This window comes from Mangifera indica, chromosome 8 (genome assembly GCF_011075055.1).
Source record: "Mangifera indica cultivar Alphonso chromosome 8, CATAS_Mindica_2.1, whole genome shotgun sequence".
NCBI lineage: Eukaryota > Viridiplantae > Streptophyta > Magnoliopsida > Sapindales > Anacardiaceae > Mangifera > Mangifera indica.
Window position 1 is genome coordinate 5,952,849 of NC_058144.1, and position 17,556 is coordinate 5,970,404.

Here is a 17,556-nt window from a genome sequence, read left to right on the forward strand (position 1 = left end):
TAAATTTAAATATGCAGTATTAAGTTTGGTTGTTATCAAAGCTTCTTGGTTGCTCAATTTGTTTAAAGAACAAAAAATCTCTTGCATTAACAAAGTTATCGTCTGCTGTGAAAACCAAAGTGCATGATGATCCTTAGCTTTCGCAATCAAATGAATCACATTGAGATAAATGTTTGCTATGTCAAATAGTTAATAACTAAAAATTTTCTCACTGTTTACTGCATATATCAGTTTGCAGACATCATGACAAAACCATTGTCAATTCCCAGGTTTAAAAGAGAATCGTGGACCGAGTACAACTGAGGAGAATCAAAGAATGTAAGGTGCATCATTCAGAATGATGATGAAATGCTAACATGTGTTGCCTGTCGGATTCCTGTCCAAAAATATAGTAAAAAAAGGGCTGTAAAATTTCTTCGAAACCTAACCATTCATAATTGACTTTTAATAGAACAAAATATATATTACTTTCCAATAGGTTTTCCTTTTAGGTGCTGTGTGATTTGAGTCACGGAAGATTAGCTTAATTCTCTAATTTTTATTAATTATATTATCTTATATAATTTATTAATAATATAATAATATTTTATTTTATTATAATTATATATTTATTTATTAATTTAAAAAAATATAATTTCATTTTTTTAATATAATAATATAAAAATATTTTAAAATAATTATATTTAAAGATATTTTATATATTATTTTTTACTAGTTAAAAAAAAACACAATAATTATTTATATTTATTAATTTTTATTAGATATAATAATTTTTTATATCAAATGATTTTTTAAATAATTTTTTTAATAAACCTTTAATAAAAGATTGAGTAGAGTTGGTGACTGGTGAACGGCGTCATATATATATATCGGAAAAAAACAATAAAGAAGAAAATGATGGATTGTTTTCACCAAATCAAGTTGACTTTTTGCGATACTTCAAACTGCTAGCTGACAACAAGAAGAAAATTTACGTTACGTAGCTGCTTACAACAGCTTGAATATGAGGTATGATTAGCCTTTCATAACATAAATTCTAAAACTACTAGTTTTGGCTTATCTCATACTTGTTCTGCAGGCAACAAGAAGTCATTTTGGATGGCTTGAAATTTGAGGGTCTATAGATCCGTGGATTAGAAGCATTAAGCAGAGATTTTGCAGGTTCTATAAGAGTTTCAATTGATGGATACATAAAGAGGGAAACAGTTAACCCAGCATGCATGACTTGAATTTGTAGGCTCTATAGATCATCATGTAGAATTTGTCAATTTGCTTTATACCAATCATAGCGAAACCTAACTACGAATTCAAACCAATTGTTTCCAGGATTTCATATGAAGAAACTTAGCAAATAGACTTAAGTGTACACATAAAAAACTAACAGTAATCATATATTAATAAAAGATAATAAATGCCTCTAAGATATAATTCGAATGACAAACGCGATAAAGATTCAAACCTAAAACTTCTCTTTAGAAATTCTAATGCTACACCAGTTTTATTAAGTCTCTTCTTCGCTCTTCCAATTTCATTATGCAGAAACAGAGAAAAAGTATAATGCGATTACACTGTCTGCACTTCAAAAGGGTGAACAAAGGATAATGGCGATAATTCTAGTTCACTGCTTAAAAAAATAAGAAATATAAAAGGCCTTTTATTTTTCTTGCTTATTGTTGAAGCCATATAAGGATGGCTTGTCATCTCTTTATGCCGCCTCCCTCTTGCATGTTTAGATGTAATTTATATAATAAATAATGTTACATTTAGGAGTTGTTATTTTTATAAAAACATTAAATTAAAATGATGTGATATCTACCTTTAAATAATATATTGACTTAACAAATTCACTATTTTATTTATATTTTCTTATATCATTTTGTTTGAAAACTTTACAGATATAATAATAATTTTACATTACATGTTCTACTACTTTTGTATTCAAATTTTGACTTTTGGTTAAGAACTGGACTCTTTAATCCCACTTGGTTTATCTTATTGCTTATATATAAATCCTTTTCTCTTTGTTAATTTTTATCTCACTTTCAGTTTCCCTTTGAACATATTCTTAATCTGATTCAAATCTATGTATGAAAACCCATTAGTCAAACTCATATTTCCTGAATCCAAACTAGAAATTTTTTTTTTATTTTTTCACCTGGGGTGGTTTACTTATGGTGCCAAACCACAAACTTTCCTATAAAATGGCAGCTCAGGCTTTTGCACCCATCAAATGCCTGCAATGCAAACTTCCAATTCTACTTTTCCTATTCTAGCCATTGCTGTTCTAAGCAGCATGGCCATAGTTTTCGTGCTAATTAGCTATTACATTTTCGTTAGTAAATGCTGCAATATCTGGCAAAGACTTAATCTACCAAGGCGATTTTCTATCTTTGGAGCTAGACAGAATGAAGAACCCTCTATAATCTACTCTCCAACAATGTGGAACTGTGGACTCGATGATTCAGTGATTCGCGATATCCCGACTTGTCAATTCAGAAGAGAAGACGGTGATGAGGAGAAAAATATCTATGGATGTGTGGTTTGTTTAAACGAGTTTCAAGAACAAGAATTTCTAAGAGTTCTTCCAAATTGTGGGCATGCTTTCCATTTGGATTGTATTGGTAAATGGCTTCAAAGCAATGGCAATTGCCCTCTTTGCCGGACAATCATTTCGGGCTCAACTCGATATTTCTTCGATCATATAATTGCACCAAGATCTTCACCTCAAGACTCACAGCAATACACTGATAGCCTTGTCGGCGCTGATGAGGATTTTGTGGTTATTGAATTTGGAGGAGATGAAGATGCTTTGTTCCCTCATAGGCAACAAGAAAGAGAGAATTCAAATGAGGTGTTCGTTCAGCCTACAAGTCAGTCACCAAAGAGGTCAGAGCAGAAGCTCAAGAACTTAAAACAAAAAAATGGCCACCATAAAGGGGATGAGTGCATTGATATAATAAGAAAGAAAGATGATCAGTTCCCCATTAAGCCTATTAGGAGATCCTTCTCACTGGATTTTGCTGCGGATCGACAGCTTTATTTATCTGTTCAAGCAATTTTTCAACAAAATGGGCATCATAGAGAGGTTAATAGTAATGAAGAATCTAGCAACAGATCCCAGAGAACCTTTCTACCATTCAGACATGGAAGGGGATCAAGAAGTGATGCTCTACATGTTGAATCCAATTGAGCTATAGTGTGATATAGTTTTATTTGAATATCAGGTGTTTATCGTTTTGGATTCTTGGTGAGTCCAGAGTGACTTCGATTTATTTCTTAGGCCAAAAGATTATTATTTTCCGTCAAGGTTAGTTGAAATAATAAATTTTTATATTTTAAATTTTAAAAAATTAAATTTTCTTCCGTTTTCTATTTTTAATTTCTTTAAACAAAATGATAATAAAGTCAATTTGTATAAATTTTTATATGTTCTCTTTTTTTTTTCTACTTTTATTCTTTATATTTTAAATTTTCTATTTCATTTTTCAAAAACATAAGCGAAAACTACAATTTTTAAAAATATTAAAATTGTTAATAAAATTTTTAAGAGATTTTCAAAAATCCAAAAATAGTTATGATTATCTTTAAAGTTTTTCAATTTTAATATATCTTTTAATAATTTTAAAAATAATAATTACATATTAAATAACGGATTAAAATATAATATTTTAAAGTTAATTAAATTTTTAATATTTTTAAAAATTTAAATAATAAAATTTTAAATTGATAATAAAAATATAATATAATTATTTTTAGAAAAATCTTTATAAATTTACTAACAAAAATGAATTATAAATTAAATTTTAATTTTTAAAATTTAAAAAGATAAAAATAATCGTTTCACCACAGATTATGTGAGAAACAGTCATGGAGCGGGCAAAACTATTTTTATTTTGCTGTGAGTCTTTTTTGCCCGAACTCCTCGTTTGCTTGCATTTCTTGTTTCGCCATGGTCCTTACAGCTGTAGTTCTTTATTCGCCTTCCACGAACCTCTGGTTAAAAGTTCCATGCTATGGTAAAACCCAAAAACTACCAATAAGAATCAAACTACTTTCAAAGCTCTTGAAGTAATCGACTAAGGAAATGGAAACTATTTTTCAGACAAACGAGCTAAGTTGATTTAACAAAATCATACGACAAAACCCAAGATACAATATAGACGACAATTCCTTTATGAATGGATTGAAATTGATGAACTTAATGCCTTTACTATCAGAAGGCTCACAAGGACTTGGGTATTTGTAGACTTGTTCACCTTCTGAAGGAGGCCTGCATTATACATAATCCGATCTAATAACAAATCTTATATACAACAAAGAATTGAGTTTCCTTCTTATACAGAACAGATATCAGAGTCTACCCAAGGAAACCCATTCACATTCCATGAATGCTGAAAGTAAGAACCTCAACAAACTAAGAGAATTATTACTCAAAAGTTTGGAGGCTCTCGAATCGAAACAGGGGTTTCTGGAGGTTTGCTATAGACATCATCAAAATGAAGATAAAGATCTCCTAAATCAAGGTCATCCGCATGTGTGGTCCGTGATAACCCACGAGAATTTCTCCACTCCAAGTGCTGTTCTCGCTCCTCCAAGCTTCTTTCAGAAAGGTTATCAGAATAATTAGTATGTGCAGTGTTTCTATTGAAATCAGGAGGCTCAAGAAAACTTGACTGGGGTCGTGCAATATCTGGGCCACTTCTAGTCCTCCATTCAAAATCAGGCGGCTCAACAAAACTTGACTGGGGTTGTGCATTATCTGGGCCCCTTCTAGCCCACCAAGCGCTTCGGGTAGGTTGTAATAAGTTGCCAGGTTCATGATGCTGAAGTACACTCTCCTGGAAAACTGGAGTTGATGTAGAAGCCCCTAGATGTGACTGCAATCGAGCTTCATCGTCATGGTCCCAGTACTGTTCATATCTTGCTTCATTTTGCATGAAGTTTGATGGCATTGAGTAATCTCCTAGACGATACTCAGGCACTTCATATGTCACAGTTGGTATGTCTACTCTATGATCGGCTGTCTGTAGATATCGAGAAGTATAATACCAATCAAGAAGATATGGATGATTCTTCTGTTCTACATCAATCAGCCACAAAGAACCCATCTGATAGCCTGTCCCAGCAGTGTACGGCGATTCCCTTAATAAGGTGTTGTTTCTGTCTCTATTGCCTCTCAAATTTGAGCTCCCACGCCACATTCGTGGTGGAGAACATACATTTCTAATTCCTTGTCCTTGCAACTTGTGCTCCCTGAAAGTTCTAAGCTCTAAGAGGAACCGCTTTCCCAGAGAATTTGGCTCCCAAGAAGGATAGCTACTCTGGAAACTGCAGGCAAAATGAGAAGACATAACATGAATAAACAAACACAAAATCTTGACCATCCTACGGTTAGCATTGATGTTTCATACCTCAAGAACGATTTCTCCATTTTCCCTTGAGAGCTCCTCTGGGTACTGGATGTATGATATGGGGATCCATAATTGCTATTGCCATGGTTTTGAAAATCAAAGGTGCTAAAACTGCCAAATAGAATTACCAAACAGTATCCATTCAATGTTAATCACAGAACTGAGATCTGATTGGTCACAATTGAATGCCTCAACAAAATTGGTTCCAAAATCATGAATTATAAACAGAACAGACTAACCTGCAGACATGGCCAACACCTTCAATATCCACTGTATAATCTTCAATGAACCGTAAAATATCATCCACACGCTGCCAGATCACATAGAAAATGTGACTGTTAAAACAAGCATATACAGCGTAAATATAATTAATTAAAGAACTTGTTCCTCAAAAGATAATATTGATTGATAACCTTAGGGACGATAAATAAAAGCAATATCGGAGTGAGGAAAATGGAGGCCATCTCCTCAAGTAACATCATCCCAGTATACTGCATTGCAAAGAGAAAAGGCCAGAACAGTAAAAAAGATGGCTCAATTATCTTGTGTTAAAAAGAAAGAGTTCTGATTTTGCTGTTTGTTAAAGAGAATTTCAGGCATCTAATAATTTTAATACCTAAATTGAACACAATGCCCACTAATCAAAGCATACATTAACAGTAAAAACTGGCATCTCATGAAGCACAGGGATAAGGCTCTCATAGGCATGGGCTACTACAACAACTATAAAATGCAACAAAGAGTATTGACAACTCAAACAATTTCTGGCTGTACATTAATACAAGGGAGGGTTTTAAAGTATTCTGCGCAACACATTCATTTGAAAATAGAAAATTCCACACAACACATATCAGTGCAAAGGGAATTACACAAATCAAATAGTTTTATATTTGTTAAATTTATCAAGATGAATGAATTCTCAAAAGCATTGCCCAATTTTAAATGAAATTACAATGAATCAGGGGCTATACTAACAGGAAAGTTGCAGGATATTTTTGGTTCGACCAGGGATACCACTCCTAGTATAGTAAGAACAGAAGAAACTTGAACATCATAATATTACCTGAAAGAGTGTTTCAAACTCTTTCCGCACCATCTCACTATATTCTTTACCTCGCCATCTCTTTGGCATATAATGTGTATGTTGAACTACCATAGACATGGCTCCTTCTGGATCGAGGACCAAGAGCTCATCCGTAACTGCAGCCCGGCTGATAGCTGTTATGGTTCCAAACACAGCAGCATACCAAAACAAGTTGCGACCAAATATCTAAATGGTTTAAAAGAAGATGCCATTAAAACATTGAAGAAAAGTATATCAACTTCCATATGATCTAATATAAGGAGGAAAAAGTGAAATTATATTTTACATGGCCCTCAAGCAGAGATTCCTCCAAAAATGCAATGATGATCAGGACAGCAGCGAAACCGCCCGACACAAAAGAAATAAACTTTGCTATGATAGAAATAATAGGTGATGGAAATTGCTTCAGATAATCAGAAGCATGCATGACACTGCTATTCATCCTATTCTTGAATAAATGGTCAACCTGTAAAACAAGTATGAAAACATTAATTAAAGGAAATCTGTAAGGTTGGCCAAAAGAAAACATCAGTTATTTGGTAAACCATTTGAAATTTAGGTACTGCAAATTAAGTCAAATCCTCATTCAGCAATACACATACAACTCTCTTGTGCAACAGTAGAGAAAAAAATTCCAGTGTAACATGATGTAAAAGAAAAAGTAATTGCAGTACCTCATTGAATTCCCTAAAAACCCATTTAGACAAATTTGACCATCTTCGAGATGATGCTGTGCTTGGATGATTGTAGAATTGCTCAGCATGTCTTAAGAAGAGGTATACTAGCATAAATATGACAAGAAATGGAGAAAGGATAAGCATCGCAAGCCCAACAACCATAAGCCTTTTCTTTAAAGTTTTAGGATTAGAAATGAAGTCTCTTCTGACACAAAAGTTTCTGCAAAATTAATAAAGTCTGATCAGAGAATGATAAGTATCTTAGGAAGCATATACGAAGATTCTATCAAGCACCCCAATAATGAAAGAAAAAAAGTTTTAGGTCATGCCTAGATCATCCCTCACAAGATTTTAATTTGGTCATACTAGCACCAGGTAATGGCCTTCATTAGGAATTAGAGCCATTTTTAAAGCAGCACCTAGTTCTCAGCCTCTTGGATCAACAATACTGTTTATTAGATTATTCAAAGAAAACTTACAGCCTTACTTCAAAAAACTCATACAGAGGAGCTCTAGATGAATTCATTAATCAAGAAAGCAAGCTTGTCAACATTCCCAAAATAAAAGGGTTTGTTCATTCTAGATCATATTTTAGAACTAAATAGAGGTGTAAATAATAAAATACAAAGCAATTAATTTATCATCTGTCCCTGGGACACAATACATTCCAGTAACGTAATTAAAGATGGCCACAAAAAAAAAGAAAAAAGAAAAGTGAACTAAGTATCCTACATAGCCAGACAGTAGTGTAAAATCCAACTTACCGATCAAACATACTTTGCAGTATGCACCAATTCAAGGTCCATTCCAGAGTCTTGGTAAGTATTAGGCGATGCTGTGAGCCATTTGATCCAAATCTGACAGTTGGACCAGCACCTGGTACCCACTGAGAAATTGGAAAAGCAAGCACCCCTTTGTTAAGCATTCCAATCAAGTAATTCTCCTTCCTCATCAAACGCATTACCACATCATGAGCAGAAAGATCCTTAACTACACAAAGTTGCTGTGAACTTTGTAACTGAACAACCTTTTCAAGAATGGTTGCCCAGGGCATGGTTTGGATTTCATTGTCGGTAACATGAAGACTGCAAAAGATAGCAACACACACATTCAGTTAATAATAAAGTACCATCGGACAAAAAATTTTTACACCAATGTCAAAGGAACACTCAGAAAACAGATTGGCACAGATCAATATCATACTTACCTGCTGTAATAGAAATGACGAATTCCTAGAGTATCCTTCAACTGAGTAAAAAATCTCAAGAAACAGAAGATCCAATACATAGAGAATAACCCTAAATATCCAACAATAATTGCTTTGGAAAGTGTTACTGGGGTTAACGGGTGCTGATGAAGAGCTTCCTTAGCAAGATCACAGGGCTTAATTCCAGATTCAACTGCATCCATTCCACACTTTGCATTTCGAAGACCATTCCAATCGACATACAGTAAGAAAAATGCTGAGAAACATATGGTGAAACCCAAGCTCAAAAGCTCAACTATCCATTTTATAATAATACACCAAAGTCCTTTCTCACAGTAGTAGCTATAGAGCCTTTCAAAAAACAAATCTAAATCAACAATTAGAGCCGTATTCAAGCTTTCACCATTGAGTAGCCCCGTTGGGCTTTCAATACCAGGGCTTGGTACCCTTCCATGTTCGTATACAGACAACTCCACCTCAGGAGGCACATCCTTAAGCAAGCCTGTTGTCAAAGATGATTCACCATGCCATTTCCACTTCAATACATTGAGAGGATTTGCAAACTTTTGCCCACTGAACATCATTTATCAAAACTAACAGTAGGCAAAAGCAGCCAGTCCATTTAAATGGTTAAACTAATCTCCTGTAAGCACGTACAAACAAAAAAGAATTAATGCACAGAGTAAACGATTAACTTATGACAAAGCAAAAAACAAAATGCACATAGCATAATCACAGATAATTACTACAAATATAAAAAATCTGTAACCAACACAGATGCACCATGCTTATGTATATTTAAAAATTATATAAGCACAAAGCAAAAGAATACAGCAACATCTATTGCTTACGATTAGATGGCATATCATTGCCAAAATACTCTCCGATGCTAGAAATTTCTGCATCGTAAGAATCTTATATCTACCATTGAGAGTTACTGTTCGAAAATGAAATATGCAGACAACTTTTCTCATGTATCTTAGAGTGCAGTGACACAATAAGTACCTTTCCATTCTTCAAAACTCAAGTGCAGAGTTCAATCAAGTCTAATTGAGTGCAATCAATGAAATTTGGTCCTCCTCTAATGTCCTGAAATATATATTAGCAAAAGTTTTTCAATCAATGCTATTTAAAAAAAAAAAAAAAAAGCCTCATTTATAGGCACAGCATAAAACCCCGGAAAACTGCATTTGGTGTCAGGCAGTTAGCTTGATAAAGGGATCACAACCAAGACGCATAGAGGCTTCAAAATCAACTATCACAAGTTTTAAAAGCCCTTACACTACATCAAAATGGGAAGCATAAAGAAACCTCAACTCTATAATCCCAAGAAGGAGTTGTAAAAATTCAGTCTAGCTCAACTGAATTTCATTGAAAGGGTATCACAAGAAACAATTTTACTCGATCAGAAATCAATAAAATCCAAAATCAAGAGAAGTGTCCACTACAAGTTATAAAATTTGCTAAAAAGGAGTTAATTTTGATGAATCAACAGTAGCCCACATAAAATACAATCAAAATACCACAGAAAAAAACAAGGAGAGAACCTTCTTGACCGAAAGGCAATCACCCAATATTGAATTCAAGGAAAAATAAATTTCAATACTGCACCTGACGTGGAACAAAAGAAAAATGAAAAATCCAATAATAAAATAAAATACATAAACACGAAATTACCAGCTAGCCACGGAAACAAACTAAGAAATTCAAGAAGGATTGAAACACAGAAAATATTGATCGACGGAAAAGAATGAAGTAGTTGAATACAAGAAAAAGAAAAGAGAAGATGAAACGATTTAAGGTTGGAAGAGTTGGGTCTGAACTTGGTTGCGTGGAAGAAAGAGGGATTTTTATGAGAATTGAGTTAAACTGTTATTAAGACTGACGGTTGAGTTGAGGTTGTTGTTTATATAAAAGTTCTAATTCGTATTTGTTAATCTCAGACTCGGTGGGGGAGTTTGTGCGGAAGGAGACGTGAAACTGAGTAATTCTAATCGGCCTTTTTCAGATTATTATTTTTATTAATATATTATTAGTTTCAGCAGAAGAGGTCGGTAATTGAAGGGTTCAATCGTGGGCTGGGCCATCTGCCATCGTCGATCTCCATTGGGCTACTGGATCTGTGAAGTCTTTTTATTATTTAAAAAATTATTTTATTAACCAATCTTTAATTTCTCAAACTATTTTATTTATTTTGTTATATAATAAAATAAATAATAATATGGTAATTACTCTTTTTTTAATGTATTAAAAATTAGTAAAATAATTTTGATTTTATTATTATTATAATTTTAAAAGTTTTGTAAAATCTGGATACTCAAATTACAAAGGGAGTGGGTATTTATAAGTATTACCCACCACCCTATACACCCAAAAATTTGACTGTATTATAAATGCATCTACACTTACAGTTATAAAAGGATGTTTAACATGCTTAATTTTCTTTTATTTTATTATCTAGAAAGACATGCTTTCGTAACCAAACAAATATTTAAAAAATAAATATACTAAAAAATATTTAAATAAAATAATATTTTATTATATTTAACCAAATATAATAATTATTTATATTTATCAATCTTTATTAAATATAATAATAATTTTTACTCATTAATATTCAAAACTATTTTTATGAAAATATTTTATTTTTGATAATAAAATATTACCTAAACTAAATATATCATAAGTTAATTTAGTTTTTACAATCAATAAAAGTAAGGGTATATATTTTTGAATAGATAATTAGATATAAAAATAACAATATATTATCTTATAATTGTATTATTTTAAATTATAGATAAAATAATATTTAATGATATGATAATATATTATTTGTATATCAAATTATATATTAAAAATAAAACCAAAAATCATTCATAAATCAATAAAATTATATATATAAAACAAAAAATATCATTATATAACTAAATATTATTTCATCTTTTATTTTTTATTATTTAATTATATAATAATATATCATTATTTATTTATATAATATTATTTTTTACTCAAGACTTTTATTGGTAATCCACCGTCCAAAAGCCCTGAAATCCACGAGATGCAGCGGACAAATTTACTGGAAGTCCAACATATTATCCCTCGATATATCCAATTAATATAATATTTTTATTTTAATAATAAAATATCTAAACCGAAACTCCATTATTAATCCACCGTCCAAAAACTCTGCAATCCGCGGGACGCAAAGGACAAATTTACCCGAAGTCCGACGTGTCATCCACCCACGTGAGCGTCAGCTCATCCTCCCCGCCAGAAAACTTCCCCTCTCCACCTCTCTAAACACTCTTCAGACTACCGTATCTCTCTCTCTACAATGATCTGCCCAGAGTCTTCGCAATCAAAATCAATCCCTTTCAAATCCAAAATGCCACTTCGGTTCAAACCCAAACCCCCAACTTTCAGGCCGAATCAGCTGACAAACAAAACCTCAGAGAAACCGTCACCGCTCCCCCGGCGGGCTTGCAACAATGGAGTGGTCTTCTCCATCAGAGAGGTTCGAAAGGCTTCCATAACACGAACACGGTCGTAACTGCATCTGACGGACGAGATTGAATCTGCCAAACAGCAGATCGGTTTATGGCCCACCAAACAATCCCCCGTAAAACCGCTCATTGGTTCAACAAATTGCAGAAAAGGTAACGTTTTAATGATCTCTATTTTTTTGTTTTCAGCTGACTTGAATTTAGCATTTTAAAAAAAAAAGTTTTCTCAGTTTCGATTTTTTGTTGTTTTTTTTTTAATTTTAAAAAATCGATAAAAGCAGTTGAGTGGGTTTTTTGATAACGTGGATAGCGCCACCTGGTTATTGAAATTGAAGCCATTCATGTCTACTTTCGGTGATCTTTTTCCCCAAGATCGAGTGTTTAACTGGCCGGTAGTTTTTTTTTTTTAATTTTTTTTTGTACGTTTACTTACTTTTCTCTTCATCAAGAAATGGTCTTGTGCATCGTGATATTTACTGGGGGTTCTCGTATGGTCACTTGGATCAGTTAAAGTTTATACTTCCTGAAGCGATTGAGATAGAGAAAGTACTAATGTTTGATCAGAAGACTAGTTGTATGACGCAAGATCTTCATGTCACAATAAATGTTGATTCGATAGACTGCAATGTTAAGTCAAAATCAGATAGCAAGAAGATGGATGTGAGGAAGGTTTTTCGTGCTCGGCTTATGGATTTCATGAAAGGACATCCTGAGGTATACTACCAACTGAATCTTTTGCATTCTAGCTAGACATTATAGTCTAATTGCTTTCCATTGTCAGTTATTTTACAATTAGTTTATTATATTGTTTGGTCTTTGACTTTGATTTCGTGTTTTCTTTGTGTACTATGAACTCAAAGTTTGTTCAGTTATGAGATACTTTCAATTTTTTTATGCTGTAATTTTCTTTTGTATGAATGCATTTGGCTTGGTATGGAGCTTGTGTCTTAGTAGATGGTTCATCCTGTACAATGTATTATCAAATAAACTGTAGTGTGCAATTCAATTGAAGTTCAGTTTTCCTGATATCATTTTCACTATATTCTGTTATCAATTGTACCCTGGAACCTTAATTATTTTTCTTCTGCATTCAGCGTGATGAAATTCCGGAGGATGCATTGCTAGAACCATTCAATTGTCCAAAGAGAAATCTGCATTCAAATTGCAATGAGACATCGACAGCTAGCAATATCAGCAGTCTGTTTGAAAGATATGCCTTTGAAAGTAATCAAAGCTCCTGGCATGTCTTTGGGCGTGGAGACATCCTCTGCTATTTTTGCAAATCAGCAACCAGGTGTAGATCTCATCGGTCTTGGTCTTTTAGAAGGCATTTTTCTCAGCCACTTGCAAACAAGGATGCAGAGCTGACTGAGGCAAGCTAAAGGTATTTAGGATTTCTAATGAACCTTTGGTTGTTCCAATTCTAGAGTCAATCCTTGTCAGTGTTTCCTCAAGTGAGCAAACTGACGATCCAGCTGTTTCCCCAATTAAATTATCATCTAAATCAATCAGCAGTGACAAACCCTTGGCAAGTTGTGATTCTCCAGTTCTTTTGCCACCAGGTTGCCTGCCTTCAACTGCAATGAAAGAGACAGACAGTGTTGAAAATAAAGATGTTTCTATCATAAATATTGATGGCGTGCAGTCCACTCCTGCAAAACTTGCTTCTACACCAGCTAGGCTGATGAGTCCAACACTTGCGTTATGTACACCAAAAAGAAGATGCTCACTTACCATGTGGCGATAAGTCACATAGACAAGAGGGTTCAGGCCACTGTTGAAGGCTGCTTCTGTCATTAAGTAGAGTGCCGTATGACTCATCTCAGCCAGAATCATTAGAAGCTGTGGTTTAAATCTCCTAGTCACCCTGAATGCACCTGCCTTTGGATCCGTAGTTTCTGGGGGAGGTCATTTCTTTGTGCATGCCTCTTCCTAGTTAATTTTTGGTAGAAGCACAAAATGCTTCTAATTAAACTGCTTCTGTGCTGATTAATTATGCTTCTTGCTAGTTAATTTATAGTTGAGACATAGAATACTACTATACTACTTCTGTACTGATTATTTTTGCATGTTTTAAAGTGAATATCTTCGTCGATCTTGAACAAATTCCGACTTGGAAATTGACAGAATTAGTGAAACCTTCGTCAAAGTGGGAACATCTATAAATTGAAATGGTAGAAAAGATAACAAAATTCTTGTTATCAGGCATTAACTTTATATAAGTCTCACCTTTGATTAATCTTTGTTAGCCACGGAACTTGTTTGAAAAGATTTTAAAGGCCTTGCTATATTCTTGAAATTTGTTGGGAAATGATATTGATTTAAAATAAAATGGCTGCAACTTCATTGGCAACTTTAAGCAACAATTTCTTTTATTTCAGGTTCACGCTTAAGTCAGAGTATCAACTTTTTTGGTCACAGTACTTCTGGACCGATTAAGTTAGCTTTGTCTCTAAGTCAAATATTACTTTACTGCACTTGTATACCGATCACATCATCCAATATTTTTTTGTGAACTGGAAATATACCTACAACTGTTTATCAGTCAAAATGATATTGATTTTATATGCTGCATTTTATCGTATCTGCCTGAGTATAAGCATAAAACTGATTGATTTAAATTGTGAAGAATTTGGGCTTTGGAATTTTTCTCAATCGTTGCTGTTTGTTAAATTTACACGATTTTCTAACCAGAATCTCAAGTGGAGGATGAGGCTTCTCTACACTCTTTAAAACACATTTTAAATCGGATGGAGGGAGAAATAGAGCACCACTGTAATGGGCACAAAAAGACATTCTTCTTGTTTGTCATTCTTTTTTACCCTCTACCTTCTAGTGCTGAGATTCGATTTGTCAAAATATTTTGTCCGACATCGACTTGGTTCAATCAAACATATTCTCCTTTATTGAATGAATATATTCAGAGGGCAAAAACTATGCAAGAATCCGACTTGTGCATGTGTTTAATGTTGATATTATCGTTTTAAATACATGAGTTTCTGATGAATCAGATTACCGGGCCAAAAAGATCAACCAACCATGTCATTACTTTGTTGCTTCCATTTGGATTGATGGGCATCAGAATATCTTCTTAACTGCAGAAATGGACTTTTCCATCCTCCATTATCTTCAAATGATCCTCTCTTTTGTCTGGAGTATGCCTCTGCCCTACAGAATCGTAAGTTTCTCTTTTGACTTTTGAGAACCGATGCATGCCAATATATAAGAGGGTGACGTGTTATTTTGCCACCCACCAGTCACAATCCAATTAAATATATTCTACACTAATATAATCAAGTTCTTTGTAACTTTGAGCAGAATCCAATGCGGGTCTTGGGATTTTCATCCTGTATAAGAAGATACAAAAATATACCAGCAAAGACATTAAAGAGGTACGTGGGGAGATACAAGTTAAAGGAATGAGGCAAAGAGAATTGGTAGAATTTAGGACACCCCAGCACCCATCTTTGGGCACCAATCACTGGGGAGCTGCTTCTCCCTTATTAGCAAGAAACATACCCAAAGAGTCACTTGAACAAAAGTACTTAAAGCTTAACTCAATCCGAACACGTGATGAGATCTTTCATGCAAATAAACATCAACCTGAACTTGCTGCCCCAACGCCATGGCGCCGCGGTAGAGGGTTTTTCTCAAAATTTATGAGGAAGGAGAAGGCTCCAGCCTTGGGATCAAATTCTAAGAAAAAGAGACGGTTATTCCGCAGATGGGATCCTCTTCACCGGTGGCCTCAAGGTTGGTGCTAAATATTGTTGAGTTCATCGGATTTAAGAGCTGGCACTGCAAGTCTTAATGAGAGAATATTAGCCAGCGATAATATGTCAAAAACATACAATATTATCATTAAGTTTCTCGTAACTTTTCTGGAAATATAAGGATGAATTCTTGTAAACTTTTACATTCCTCTAAACTTAACTAAAGTTTCAATTCACATAATAGTCTTCTTCTTCTCCAAGGAGATTTGAATGGGCTGCAAGTCTTTAAGCATGGGCCATGGGTGGCTGATGCATTTATTTTTAATGTTGGTCATATGATACAGGTACATAACTATTTCAACTTTCTCGTGGCCTTCATTAAAAATACCAAACCTAATGGTCCTTACAATTTATCATCATTCATCATCAGTACCCTCCAACTTGGAATAAACGCTTATTGCTTTATCCCCATTAAGAAATGCATGTAATCATTTGAAATTATAGGGGTTCAAGAATGGCATAATATTGTAGACTCCTGCAGTTTGAGGTGCAATGTGGACTCACTTTCATTTAACACCAACTCATTTGAATAACTTATTTGCATATACCCTATATTAAAGCTTAATTTGAGCTCAATATAACTTTTGAAAACAAAAATATGCAGATAAGTGATTGGCTCCAGAATATACAGTTCAGTCAATTTTCAAGTAATTAAAGAATTCTTATCCATCTAGCCTTCAAATTGTCATTGTGGGTGCATAAGTAGTGTGTTGAATTGAGATATGCCACTAAGGCCACCTAGTGTTCATATTGGATTAAGCACCTAATGTGTACCTTCCATGGTGGGTAGGAGAAACCACTTTTCAGCTTAAAATTTTATTCCTTACCCACATTACCTTTACAATTGTTTCATTTCTGATCACAAAAACAATTCAAATCAATTTTCATCAGCCTAACTCAAATTGTTCACTCTTCTCTACTTTTAACTGATCCTCAAACTGAAAATTTGGTTTGTTTATTTCTACATGAATGACGACTTTGCTTGTAAAAATTATACCCAATCATGAATCTCACTCAACTTTGATTATAATAATACACAAGAGAGGTCTTAATGCTAAATGCTAATCATCATTAGATTTTGTTGGGCCAGGATCAGAGATTAATTACTAAACTGCGAACTAGGGTTATGAGTTTTGTTTCTCATGTTTAAACATGATCTCTTTTTTTGTTTAACTTTTCAAATGATATCCAACTAACAATAAGATATAATTTAATGGTGTAATGGCCATATTTAACATTGGAATTCAAAAGGGTCTTCTATTTTCACGCCCATCTATATTGACTTGGTCACTTGGGCAGAGATCAAACCATTACTCATTACATTGCAGACTAAGGAGCAACTTTCCCAGATTACATTACATGTTGGTAAAAAGTTAAACTAGAAGATCCAATTAAGATGATTTTGGCTCCCAACTTTCCCATAGAAAGAATAAACAAGAGATGATGATGTAAAATCTAATGCTACTTCATTGCACAATACTTACCTCATGAAATCTGTAATGGATTTACTCAATAAAAGCTTTGAAATTTTGCTTGGCAAATTTGTAGGAGAAGATATGATTGTACTTTGTCTCTTTGTACACATGAGACTACTCATTTCTTTCTCTATTTTTCATACATGAGAGAAATGACTTATCATTTGCATCACTTCCTCATTCATGCATAAAACTAGTTGACTTTATTCCTTCATTATCAAAAATAGCCAAAATTTTTTAATGAGAATTTAACAAACCTTCCAAGCATTTTAGTGCAAAATAAAATAAAATTGGTAATGGTAAATCAATTGCATGATAGATGATAATTATTATAAATAGGACGAATCATCTTTGTATTTGCCTGAATAACATTGTTGCCATCTAGACGAAGGTTTTGTTTGGATGATGCCATTGGAAGAGAGCGAG

The 17,556-nt window shown here is 33.6% G+C and overlaps 3 protein-coding genes across 8 annotated transcripts; 2 read left to right on the forward strand and 1 right to left on the reverse strand.

Moving 5' to 3' along the window:
* Positions 1 to 1,003: 1,003 nt before the first annotated feature.
* LOC123223434 (RING-H2 finger protein ATL16-like) lies at positions 1,004 to 3,190 on the forward strand. Its single transcript, XM_044646596.1, has 2 exons — positions 1,004 to 1,008; positions 2,209 to 3,190. Exons 1-2 carry the CDS (start codon positions 1,004 to 1,006, stop codon positions 3,188 to 3,190), a joined length of 987 nt encoding a protein of 328 aa, XP_044502531.1.
* Positions 3,191 to 4,157: 967 nt separating this feature from the next.
* LOC123223625 (autophagy-related protein 9-like) lies at positions 4,158 to 10,377 on the reverse strand. 3 transcript variants are annotated; one of them, XM_044646885.1, is made up of 11 exons: positions 10,057 to 10,377; positions 9,385 to 9,468; positions 8,380 to 9,022; positions 7,937 to 8,257; positions 7,170 to 7,392; positions 6,782 to 6,961; positions 6,475 to 6,681; positions 5,825 to 5,902; positions 5,651 to 5,721; positions 5,412 to 5,522; positions 4,158 to 5,328 (listed from the first exon to the last, which is right to left on the reverse strand). In XM_044646885.1, exons 3-11 carry the CDS (start codon positions 8,961 to 8,963, stop codon positions 4,431 to 4,433), a joined length of 2,673 nt encoding a protein of 890 aa, XP_044502820.1. In that variant the 5' UTR covers positions 8,964 to 9,022; positions 9,385 to 9,468; positions 10,057 to 10,377; the 3' UTR covers positions 4,158 to 4,430. The 3 variants fall into 3 exon arrangements, with proteins under 3 accessions (XP_044502820.1, XP_044502822.1, XP_044502821.1); XM_044646887.1 differs by lacking the exon at positions 9,385 to 9,468; XM_044646886.1 differs by having other exon boundaries at positions 9,385 to 10,377.
* Positions 10,378 to 11,518: 1,141 nt separating this feature from the next.
* Positions 11,519 to 13,988, forward strand: LOC123222466 (CDT1-like protein a, chloroplastic). Of its 4 annotated transcripts, XM_044645250.1 has the most exons (5): positions 11,519 to 12,035; positions 12,164 to 12,274; positions 12,390 to 12,596; positions 12,977 to 13,266; positions 13,445 to 13,988. In XM_044645250.1, exons 2-4 carry the CDS (start codon positions 12,224 to 12,226, stop codon positions 13,262 to 13,264), a joined length of 546 nt encoding a protein of 181 aa, XP_044501185.1. In that variant the 5' UTR covers positions 11,519 to 12,035; positions 12,164 to 12,223; the 3' UTR covers positions 13,265 to 13,266; positions 13,445 to 13,988. The 4 variants fall into 4 exon arrangements, with proteins under 4 accessions (XP_044501185.1, XP_044501184.1, XP_044501183.1 ...); XM_044645248.1 differs by having other exon boundaries at positions 11,521 to 12,035; positions 12,977 to 13,988; XM_044645249.1 differs by having other exon boundaries at positions 11,520 to 12,274; positions 12,977 to 13,988.
* Positions 13,989 to 17,556: the final 3,568 nt, after the last annotated feature.